Here is a 12114-nt window from a genome sequence, read left to right on the forward strand (position 1 = left end):
GACCACAGGACAACGTCCTCCTGGGAAGGGAAGCCTGTGATGTCCCCGGCGGCTGGGAAAGTCACAAGGAGGCTGTGTGACCCTGGGCCAGGCCCTTCCCCGTGCTGGGCTGGGCTCTGGCCAATGACCAGACTTGACTCCCTTGCGGTCTGTGCCCCCCCGCCGGCCACTGTGGGGAGGTCAGGTAGATGGAATAGGCCAAACGGGGCCACAGACACATCACGCATAGGAAAACAGAGGCCTCCCATTTCACTTGGGTTTTTTTCATGTATATTTTTTGTTGTTTTTTTTTTTTTCTGTAAAATGTCCCAGTTCTTCCATAACTTATAAACATGATTTATATGCAGGGTGGGCGGGAAAGTGGGCAGGGCAGGCTAACTGGGGGTGGGAAGCTCCTCTGCTTGCTGCCCCCTTGGGGCTGGGCCCAGGGCCCTTTGGGGGATGGGAACACCCCAACACCTCCCTGAGGTTGTCTGGCTGCCTCTGCCCCATGGTGCTCAGAATCCCGTGTGCCCCTCGATTCCAGAATCCCTTCCTGGACCTCCAGGCCTGCGGGGCATGCTGCCCCTGGTACTCTGAACCCTGAAGCGCCCGTGGTTCCAGAATCCCCCCTTAGCTGCTGGGGTGATGGGTCCCCTCCTTTCCGCTGTCCCCCTGACCCCCGAGGAGGGAGGGAAGGGAGGGGGAGGGGAACTCAGGTCTCCCCTCCATGGCAGGGGGAGGGGGAGGTGGGATCTGAAGGAGAAAGGGCGTGGAAGGCGGGGGCCAGGAGGGGCTCAGCCAATGGTGAGGCCGAAGCCGCACTGGAACTTGTTCTTTCGGTGATTCAGGAAGGCCCCGAGGGCCAATGTCAGGGGCAGGGGTGGGAGCTTCTTCTCCAGCGTGGCACCCACGATCCAGTTGCTGTCCACGGAGCCTGCCGGCAGATAGCTGTGTAAGAGCCACGTGCTGGCTTCTTGCTCTGTCCCCAGGAGCTGCCCCAGACTGCTGTCCATGTGGTCCCCATCATCCCGAAGCCCCTCAATGCACCCCAAGAATTTCAGCTCTGAGCTTAGTGACACCCCACCTCTGGAGAGCCCCCCCAGCATCCACTCTAGTGCTGTTCACACCAGGTTGCTGCGGCTCTCTGGGGATGGGTCTGTCCCTCACACTGTTAGCTCTCGGGGATGGGGGGGGGACAGGGCCTGGTGACTGCTGTGTCCCCAGCCCCCTCGACACAGGACTGGGTACACAAGGCTGAGTATCTGCTGAATGAAAGACTGAACTCTCCTCTAGGGCTTGTGTGCCAGAACCTGACAGGTGTGCAAGAACCTGGTGCCATTCCCGCACGGTGGGGAGGGAGGACTCACTGACCAGGAGTTGAGGAGAGCAGAGCCGCAACCCAAACCCAGCCTCTGACAGCGGGCTACTGCCTGCAGAGCGAGGGCTCGAGGGGCAAGCAGGGGAGGCAGGCTTCAGAGGCAAAAACAAAAAAACCCCCAAACCCTTCACTGGGCCTCCTCGCTGCCTTGAGAAGCCCTGGCCCAGGCCGACTGAAGCTGCCTTACTGGGGCAATCTCCACACACCCCAAGCCTGAGAAGCACTGAGGTCCAAGAAGAAACGAGACTAGAGTCGGTGAGCCTGGGGGAAGGTTCTGGATCTAGCTGAGGCTGTGCAACCTCCCAAATGGGAGATACGGGGTGGGCTGGCTGTGCTCCAAGTTGCCTTCCACTCATGATAAAAAGAGAGAAGGGGCCCGGTGTGCAGACTGGGAGAGGGCCACTGGCGGGGTGAGGAGGGAGGGTGGTAGATACAAAGCTCGGGGCCCAGGCACCTACCCTCCCTGGGTAATTTGGGGGCCCGGCATGATGCCCTTTACCATCTCCCCTGGTCTAGACACCCCCTCAGAGCTGAGTCACCTGTTGTTTCCCAAGTAAGGAAATGGGGGCCTGTACCTTTGAAGAGGAGGTTGGCCTTGGGCAGGTCCAACTGGTACCCGAAGGAGACACTTGTGTCCTGCATCCTTGTGCTGGCTTCGAACTCCACACCCACCTGTAGCTGGAGAGGCCAGGACAACACGGGCGAGTCAGCCTCCTGGGTGGGTCTCAGGCACAGGAGCCCCCAGCACCCCGTGCCTGGCAAGCATACCCCGATAGCCAGTCCCCGGACTAGCTCACCTGGTCGCTGGCTTTGTGGTAGTACGTGGCGTGCATGCCCGCCTGACCCAACGTTACTGTTGCCACCCAGTTGTTCACTGTAAGAGAGCAAGGCGGGGGGTGGGGCAGGTTACCAAGGGGGCTTGGGCATCTGGGAACCTAGGTTCTCCCCCACCTCCCTCAGACCCAGGAGTCCAGGCCCCTAGCCCCCTCCTCCTTTGGACCCAGGTGACCAGGGCCCCCAGGCTCACATGTATATTTCCCAGCTAGTGACATAACAGTGCCCTCCTCCCCGGGCCGCCGGTGGTAGACCAGCTCTCCGCCCAGGGCCAGACATGGCGTGATGCTCTGGAGGTAGTGGGCCACGAGGATTCCTGCAGGGAAGACATTAAGTTAACACTTGGTTTGTTGGTTAGTTTCCGCCTTGTCACAGTGCCAGGCTAGACTCCTGCTCCAGGCAGCCTTCTAGGCTTGCCCCTGCCGGAGGCTCAGGGCTGCCTCAGGCCTCCCAAGCAGGCTCCTTGCTCAAGTGGTTCACAGGACTCTGAGGTCAGCCTCCCAGGCCCCATGGGACCTCAACTACTCTGCATTCATTTGCCTCCGTTTACGGAGGAGGCTACAGACGCTGAAAGATTAAGTCACTCCCACAAGGTCACAAAATGGGTCAGGGGCAGACTCCAGGCCTCTCCACCTCCCAAGCCCAGGCTCTGAACTGCTCTCCCGCCAGGAGAAGTAAGAGGGTACGGTTGGTAAGAGCACACCTCGGGGGGCCAGAAAGCCTGCGTTCAGATCCCAGCCCCACCACGTGCTGGTGGAGGTACCTCAGGCCTCTGGCATCACTCCTGGCAAGGACCACCTGGCAAGGTTGTGAGGAAGAGCTCAGGGCTGGAAGCAGGAGCAGTATCTACACAGCCAGCACCCAGCAATCACGAGGATGGGCCCTGCTGAGGTCTACTTCCTCTGTTCCTCGGCAGCCAGGGATGGCTCTGAGGCCCCCTGAGTATATGCTAACAAATGACTTCATCACTGCGCTAATTCCTTGAGCCCGAGGACGGAGACTCACTCGTGTCTGTCTCTGAAGCCCCAGAGACTAGACACCACAGAGTGACCTCTGCAGAGGGGAAGAACCAGGGAGGAAGAGAGGGGGTATGCAGAGGGAGTGAGAGAGAAAAGGAAAACAAAAGACAACTCTGTAGTGACAGGAAAATGATCAGAAAGGGAGAGGGATGGAGGAATGCAGATTCCTAACCTGAAAAGATGGAGCAGGTGAGCTCAGTGGAGATAAGCTTGGAGATAAGCTTAGAGATAGACACTCAGTGAGAAGGAATACAGGGCAGAAAGGAAGGTGGGGACAGGCAGGGACAGGACAGGCCCAGAGTTGGGGGGTGGTACAAAGCCTGGGGGACAGGAGCACGAGGTGTCAACCTAGAGACAGGAAGCAGGAGATGTAAATATGCTTCCCAGAGATCAGAGGCACAGCCTGGGGACAGGCTGGAGGCAGCAGGACAGGGACGGGTAGACAGCATCAGGGGCCGCTCACATGTGCAGGCACACCTGGGAAGGGGCGGCCACCAGCGGAACTGAGGGAGGCTGAGGGTTCCCGGCCAGGGACCTGGTGGTGTCTTCTGGGGCAGCTGGGGTCAGGGTGGGCTGGAGCGGATCCCTAAGGGCTCGAGTGACTGTGTCCGTTTCTTCACCCCACAAGTAGATGATACAGATCTGCCTCCTAACTCCTACCCCTGGAGCTGCCTGTTAAACCATCACCAGCACACCTCTGGCCCGGAGCGCCCTCTCCTTTCAATAAAAGGGAACCCGAGACCCAGAGAGAGAAAACTGACTATCTCGAGTTCACACAGGGACTTCAACTCAAGAGTCTCTGGCCACTACTGGGACTGAGAGACCCCCAAACTTCTCTCCCACTCGCCCTCCATCTCCTGGGACTGCCTCGTCCTCTGCTCCCTGGATCCCACTCTCACCCTCTCCAAACAACCCTGCACGCAGCAGACAGAGGGATCTTGCTCAAGCACAGACCTGACCCCGCTCTCCCCCTGCTCAGGCTCCCCACTGCCAAGGAGACCCTGGCTCCTCACGGAACAGGTGCAAGGCCCCATATGGCTGGTCCCCAGCTTTGAGAGAGCCATCGTCTCATCCCATAACACAGCTGGCCACACTGCAGGAACACGTGGAGCTCTCTTCTGCTTTCAAGCCCATGCACACACCATCCCTTCGGCTGGGTGTACCCGTCCCTCTGCTTCGTCTGGGAAAGTAAATGCTTGCACTGAAGCCATTTCCTGGATTTGCCTGCTTTCTCCCCGTGGGATTGAAGCTGCCATCACCACAGGACCACTGCGGCCGCATAGCCCTGGCCTCCTGCAGTCGGCCTGAGCCTCTCCTGGTTGCCCCGTGCCCTATGGAGTCGCTCTCTCTGCGCCCCAAGCACGTTCCCCGGGCCTCTGGCTCATGGTTGCTCTGCGCCGGGATGTTTTTCCTCCGAGGGCTTTACAGCTCGCTGCCCAGCACTTAGCTCCTCACAGACCTGAGCATTCCAGCCCTTCCTGCATCTGTCTCCTCAAGCTGCTCTGGTTTTCCCTCCTGCTTGCGTCCAGACCCAGCTCCCCCATGACCCGGGAGCTCCCCAAGGAAGGAGCTTTGTCAAGACCAGTGGTTCTCAACCAGGGGCCATTCTGCAACGTCTGGAGCAGCGAGGGAGAAACCACGGAGCTCAAGACCCCGCAAGAAGGACAGGAAGTGAGTCAGGGATCTGTGGGCAAAGAGGAGGCCGCGGGCAAGGGGCAGAGTGCAGCTGGCCTGGAAAAGGAGCCTGGTCTCCGGAAACCTACAGGGAAGGCAGGGGCTCTCTGGCTTTGGGTCCCAGCACCACCCAGCCCAGAACAGGCACAGGTGCGCGAGGTGCTCAGAATGAAGCAGAGGCTCCAGGGGAGGAACTGAGGCCATGGGAAGGAACTGAAGTGAAACGACGGGCTCCTCAGTGAGGCAGAGGCTGCGATTCAAATCTCAGCTCCTCTGCTTCCTAGCTGTGTCCGTTTCACCCCTGAGCCCTGCCCTCATCTGTGGGAACACTGAGCCCTGACCCGTGGTGGGAGTGCACCCTAACTAGGCATAGTTCGCCCCGTACTCGGGGCTGAAGCTGGGCTCTCCCACTGCTCCCTCAGGAAGATGTGCTCACTGCTACTGTGCCCGAGAGACAGACAAGGAAACTGAGGCTCAGAGGGGGCGGAGCCACCGACTACAGGTGGTCAGCACTGACCCGGGCCCAGTAGTTTTGATCAGTGTCTCGGGGGGACGAAGGGACACCTGTTAAGAACTGAGAGACGAGAGTGTCACCAGTGGCCTTGGGCTCCAGGGAAGAGGGAAGGAGAGGCCAGCGCTGGGAAGATGGAAGGACGACGCTGGCGAGTGTTCGCAGGGCGCGGGCCAGTGCTAGAGGAGCCGGAACTCTGGAGGTGGACTCGCTGATGTCCTTGGGGAAGCACTTGTCCCTGTGGGCCTCGATGAGTTGGGGGTGACGGCAGCACCAACCCCACAGGGCTGCTGAGGATTCTGTGAGCTTCTACAGGACCACCTGTTTCTTCATCACTCTACCCCTAGTGCCTCGAATGAGAGACAAAGTGCGCACGATAAGCTTTGGGCCTGATAAAGGGCAGGAGGTGGAAACCAGCTTGCGCTATAACCATCACTCAGCATTTTCTGAGCACCTACTCTGTTCCCAGCATGGTTCCAGGTGCTGCGCAGACAGTAGTGAGTAAGCAGACGACTCCCTGCCTGCAGAGAGCTGATGTCCTAGCGTGGGAGGCAGGTGAGGAAGAGCGAGACCACTTCAGAGGGAAGGGCTACCACGGAGACGCGAACATCACTTTAGCCAAGGAAGGTCTCTCAGCGAGGGTGGTGTGTGTCCTGAGAGGCGTTCATTCAGCCATGTCAAGATCAGAAAGAATTCCAAGCAGTGGGGATGGCAGATGAAAGAGAGGGGCCCGGGGAAGAAACAACACAGCGATTCCAGAAGAGCTCTTGTGGTCCAGCTGCAGTGAGCATGTGAGCAGGTGGAAGAGGAGGGTGGAGGGGACAGGACCCCCGCTCTGGGGCCCCTGGATGCAGCCCACCTAGGAGGCCTCTCATGCCAAGCCTCCCATCTCCCAGCCCGTCCCTCTCTCCTCACCTTCACGGCTCCTCTCCTCCCCTTCTTCTGGAAGCTCAAAGGTGACACCTCTGCAAAGGCTCCTGAGCCTCCAGAAGGCAGAAGTGAGGGCTCTCCCTGGGGACTCCCAGATATCCTGGCTTCCCACCTCACACATGCATTCACTCAGCGCTCACTGCCCAAGAGCCTAGGGCCCAGCCACAAGGTGGGAACCAACGCCACCCTTCCAGTGGTCCAAGCCAAAAAGAAGGGGACTGATCTCTTATTTCTGACCTCTCTCTTATCCCCAACACCCAATCCATCAGCAATCCCCACTGCTCCAGCTTCAAAGTACATCACTTCTCCCCGCCTCCACTGTCCCCAGGCTGGAACCCCTTGTGGTCCAGTCTCCATGTGTTGGCACAAGGGGTCCCATTAGAAGCTAAGTCAGACCCTGCTCCTCTCAAAATCCTCTGGTAACCCCAGACTCACTCAGAGTAAAACCAAAGTTTTACAAAGCCTTATGTGATTTGGCCTCATTGCCCTCCTTCCTCTTTCATTACAGCCCGGATCTTCCTTGACGTTCCAGTAAAGGGTTCTACCTCAGAGCCTTTGCACTTGCTGTTCCTTCCAGCTGAAAAGCTCTTTTCCCATGTATTTGCTTGACACCTTCCCTCACACCCCTCAGTCTTCGTGCAAACATTAGTTATGTAACGAAGCCTTTTCTGCAGACTCCACCCAGCGCTCCTGAGGCTGTAATCTTTTCACATCACTCCATCACTACGTCTTTTCTTTATATGCTGCTTTACTTGTGTCAGGAGAATGGAGGCTCCCAGAGGACGAACTTAATTTTCCTTTGTTCACCACCTTACCCTTGGGGTCTAGAATATACACAGTACGTGATCGCTAAACACTCACTAAATGAATGTAGAGAAATCAAAGGCAGACACCTAGAGATGAGAAAAAAAAAAAAAGGGAACCAAAGCGGAGAAGTACAGACAGAAGAAGTCAGACGGTCCCTGCCCCCAGCTAACCCCATCAGCTTCCATCTCAGACTCACTTGCTTCCCCGCAACTGCGCGCAACTGCACGTAGACCCCGCCTGCCTTGGGATCTGCTCTCTGCCCCCAGGCAACCCCAGAGCCGCACAAGTAGTAACAAGAGCAGCTCATCTTGGGACCTGTCACATGCTTAACCCTATTTGAAGCTCTCCAGACATATGAACTTCCACGACCTACTCAACAAGTCTGTGAGGCAATCTGATTTTACAGATGAGGAAACAGGCCCACAGAAGTGATGAAAGTGCATATAATCGCAGTTGAGACAGCAGCACAGCTGGGGCTTCAATCGCTTTCTCACCCACAATGCTATGGGGCCCCATGTTCTCAAGACATTCCTGCCCTGGACCAGTTCTTGGATAGTAGAAAAGGAGGGAGAAAGAAATGGATTTGCTGGTTGAGCTGGGGCGGGGGTTGAACCACCCTCCAAGCCCTGGGCCTCTTACCTGAACCCACCAGGACGTCTGGGTTCCCCAGGGTGACGGCTGCCGTGAAGTCGGAACCCCGGTATTCCCCGTCTACCTGCCAGTTCACAAACTTCGACTGCTGGGTCTGTGAGGGAGAAGGGGATGCGTGAGGGTCCCTCCCAGATACAAAAGCCTTTCCTTATCCCCTTATTTTCTTTCTTTCTTTTTTTTTCTAGTTGAAGTATAGTTGATTTACAATGTTGTGTTAACTCCTGATATACAGCAGTGATTCAGTTATATAGATATATGTCATGTCCAGTTTTCTTGTTTATGGGAGAGAGGCTTCAGCCTCCTAGACCCTCCCTAAGAGCAGGTTCAAAGATTTACTAGTCAAGTAAGGGAGGGAAGGCAGAAGCAAAGGAAAAGCAGTCAAACAACAGAGCTGGCAATAGGCAGGATCCTAGTTCCTCCTCAGGGGATCTACAGAACAATGCGTCTTTGAGTTAAGGCCCTACCCAGATGGATGTAACTTTAGGCTGGGCACCAGATTCCTGGCATAACACCCTGCGACCCCCCTCCAAACAACCAGAAGAAAGTCACACATCCTGCAGCCCTTCCTCACCAAATCTGCCTTTAAAAACTCTTCCCTGAAAACTGTCTTTAAAGTCTGAGCCACCCGTACTCTGCTCCAAACTCAGATGTTTTGGTTTGTTTGGCCTCACTGTGCATTGGGTATATGAACTTAGGTTCCTGGGTTCGACAAGGGCTTGGTGCTCAGGGTGACTAGGGGAGCAGCCAACACAACTCCCACTCACCTGAATGGCCATCTTCGATCTGAGGCCAGGGCCCAGCTGGTGAATGACCTGAGCGTTGAGGCTGCCACTATTGTCCATGTCACCCACCAGCACGGGGAATGCCTGTGGGGCAGAGAGCAGGATTAGAGATCAGAGACAGAGCACTAATGGAAGTACAGGCATGACGGGCCTCGGTGAGAATCCTAGATTTAGAAAGCCCCAGACTGAGCTCATCTCCTCCAGGAAGGCCTCCAAGACCACCTAGGCTGAGTTAGGCTCCTCTCTGGGTCCCCACAGCCTTTGGTTCCCCCATTTCAGTCCTGCCCACCCTGCACTGTTACTATCTGGTGACAGGTCTGTTCCCTTTCTCTGCTAGGCTATGAGCCTCATGGCTGTTTCAGTCACTGCTAGGTCCCCAGCACCGCTCAGCACAGGGCTGGGCACAGAATGGGGTAAAAGGAAAGTTTGTTGAATAAACTAATGTATTGAATGGAAATAGTTAATATAAGCAGAGATCTAATTTAGCCCAACTCCTCCTTGTCCTGCCTCAGCCTCCTTACAAGCCCCCAGGTTTGCCTTCTTCACTCCCCTAACCTAACATTTTTCAGGATGTCTGCGAGGCTATTTCCAAAGCATTCATCCCACCATGTCTTTCCCGCTTCAGATCTTCCTGTGGCTCTCTCGCGCCCCCTAGTGAAAGTTCAAATGTCTAACTTGGCCTTCAAAGCCCAGCATGATCTACAACCCAGCTCTGCCCCCTCTAGGTCATTACTCTCTGGTGACCCGGGTGTCCCCAGACTTGCCCAGCCCAAGGCTAGGCAGAGAGGTGGGGGTCAGGATGAAGGAATGACCCAGATTCCAATGCACCTTGGAGAGACACAGTCCCCACCTCCCAACACCCTCAGCAGCTCTGGCCTCCTACTGACAAAGTCTTCTTCGCTTGCCTGTTTGGCTACATTATTTGTTAGAAGAAAGATACAATGAATGAATGGCAAAAGGAACCTCACCTCTGTGGGACTCAGCTGCTTTGTCCCCACATACGTGACCCCGAAGTGGTAGTTGGACTCCCCGATTGTGCTGAGGGCTACTGTGTGGTTCACCTGGGAGAAGAGGGAGGGCTGTGGTGACGAGACTGTGCCCCCTCCCCCAGGAGCCCAGCTGAGCCCACTCCCAGGACAGCTCCCCTCCCACCTGGGATAGGGGATACTTGCCAATCTGGCTTCCCCATCAGGGCATCTCTGGGCTGGGCAGGGGATGAAGAGTGGGAGGTGTGGACTGACTAGATTAGAGACTCAGAGAAGAGATGTGCCAGGGCTGGGACTGCATACCTGGTACTTCATTCCTGCCTGGATGCTGGTAGTAGGGGAAGGGAGGATCTCTGGTTTCTGGATCTCTAAACACTACCACTGGCCCCCATTGAGTAGTCAGCCTGGCACTGTGTCTCTGAGTCTTTTCAAGTACCAAGGAGCCCAGACCTTTAGGGAGGAGGAGTAAGGGGGCTGTATATGCAGATACAGGGGAATGGCTGGGATGACCTCTGGAGGATAATGGCCTCAAGAAGGCTCACCTGGAAATGATTACTCAACCCTTTGTTGACTGTGAGCTTGACACCTTCCATCTGAATAGGAAACAGCTCTAAAGAAGAGAGAAATGCTATCACACTCCAACACACACACACACACACACACTATCTCTCATCCCTTCCTTCCCTATCATGCTGGCTCTCCCTTCTCCAGGGACGAACAAGCAGCACACTGCACAAAGTACCCCAACCAGCAAAGAGGCAGAATAGCCTAGTGGATGGGCCCAGGACCAAGGCCTTTGCCTGCATCCAAATCACAGTATTACCTCTGTGACCTTAAGCAAGTCACTTTATGTCTCTGTCAAACGTTATCATTTGTAAGATGAAAATACTCACTACATGGAAATATTGCAAGAATTTAATGAGTTAACACATACTGAATTCCAGAACAGTGCTCAATAAGTCTCCACCACTTTTGCTACCATAATTATTCCAAGCCAGGATCCTAAGCCTTGGGTTCCACCGCCACTGGCCCCTTGCTGACACTTTGCTGACACTGTGACCTTGGGCCTCAGTTTCCCTCTCAACCACATGAAGCTGGCTTGGCTGATTCCTGGGGATCCTGAGGTTCCTAAGGCTTTTCTCTAAGGCTCTGGCATTCCATCCCAAGGTTCCACCATTTGATCCCATCGCTCTAAGCCCCAAGTCTGACATTCCACCACGCGATCCCAACGTCAACTCCTAATGCTCTGTTAAGTGATTCCAATGGTCTATGCCAATTCTCAAGGTCCTCAACGTGCTCCCGCTTCCCCCGAGATCTGGGCCATCGAACCCCTACCAGGCCCCTAGCCCCTCACCCTTGCACTTCCGGTGGCACTCCTCGAACGTGCCCGGATTGGGCAGGCAGCCGCAGGCCCCATCATCCACGGTCCCTCCAGAGCTGGCGGCCGCAGTCCCGGGGGTCCGTTCGGAACCTCGACCTGCGCCAGCCCCAGTGCCCAGGCCGCCCCCGAGCGGCGGCAGCGTGAAGCCCGGAGGAGAGGGCGGAGGCGGCGGCAGTCCCACGAGGGGAGGCGCAGGCGGCGGCGGCGGCGGCCCTGCGGGCGGCGAGCTAGCGGCCAACACGTTCCCCATGGTCGCCTGCAGGGGAAAGGTCAAAGGGCAGAGGTCAAGGCCCGCAGTCTCCAGGCCCAGTCCCCAGCCAACACCCCCCTGCTCGGAGCCTCGGTTCTCACCGCGGCAGCGCCTCCTCCGGGTCTGGGCTTCGCTCCCACCCCGTGCGCCACGCGCAACCGAACCCGATGCCGCCGCCGCTGCCACCGTCGCCCCGCCCCACCTAGCCCATTGGTTTAGCGTGCCTTGGGGTCCGCCCACCAGCTTCAGAGCCTGGCCTTACTATTGGAGTCATGGATGAGAGTCCCACCCATCTCTTTGGAACGTCCTTTTCTGTTGGTTTCCACTCTCAGGTCAAAGCACACCTCCCCGCCCTTCCCATTGGCTCGGGGCGCCCACCCCGATTGGCTTGCGATGCCGCGGGTTCCTGTGCTCACTCGCCATTGGTCTGTGCTGCGCACTTTGCAACGCCCATTGACTTATCGCCTCTGCCCCATTCCAGAAGGCGTTCCCCTTTTCGACTCCGCCCCGCGGCGAAACTGCCATGATAATTGGTCGGCCTTGGCCCTTGCAGCATCCTGATTGGCTCCAACAGGTACAGGGGCCCGACCCTGGTGGCGTAATCAACCTCGTGTGTTCATTGGCTAATGTGCCAGGGTCAAGGGATACAGGTAAAGGTGGGTTGAGCGGCAGAGGCTGCTAGGCAGCAAGGTCAGGCCTCGCATCCCACCAGGCACCGCGGTAAAGGGGCGGCCCTGTAGTCCGCAGTCGCGGACCGAAAGCCGGAAGTACTAGCTTCTCCCACAGTGCCCCGGGAGAATTCTAACCCATTAGGTGAACCCTGTCCGGCTTCTTGTTACCCACAATGCCCCTTACCTATTTAACGGGACAGTTGCCGTAGACCCACCCCTTTCATTACCCATCATGCCCTCTGTGTCTCTCCCTCCGCC

The 12114-nt window shown here is 56.8% G+C and overlaps 1 protein-coding gene across 1 annotated transcript; it reads right to left on the bottom strand.

The window, feature by feature from the left end:
- Positions 1 to 247: 247 nt before the first annotated feature.
- Positions 248 to 11423, bottom strand: TOMM40 (translocase of outer mitochondrial membrane 40). Its single transcript, XM_006208578.3, has 10 exons — positions 11287 to 11423; positions 10909 to 11191; positions 10097 to 10164; positions 9537 to 9629; positions 8551 to 8652; positions 7775 to 7880; positions 2388 to 2510; positions 2158 to 2234; positions 1936 to 2038; positions 248 to 916 (listed from the first exon to the last, which is right to left on the bottom strand). The coding sequence occupies exons 2-10, from the start codon at positions 11183 to 11185 to the stop codon at positions 777 to 779; spliced, it is 1089 nt and encodes a 362-aa protein (XP_006208640.3). The 5' UTR covers positions 11186 to 11191; positions 11287 to 11423; the 3' UTR covers positions 248 to 776.
- Positions 11424 to 12114: the final 691 nt, after the last annotated feature.

The sequence above is a fragment of the Vicugna pacos genome, chromosome 9 (assembly GCF_048564905.1).
Source record: "Vicugna pacos chromosome 9, VicPac4, whole genome shotgun sequence".
In the NCBI taxonomy this organism is placed as follows: domain Eukaryota; kingdom Metazoa; phylum Chordata; class Mammalia; order Artiodactyla; family Camelidae; genus Vicugna; species Vicugna pacos.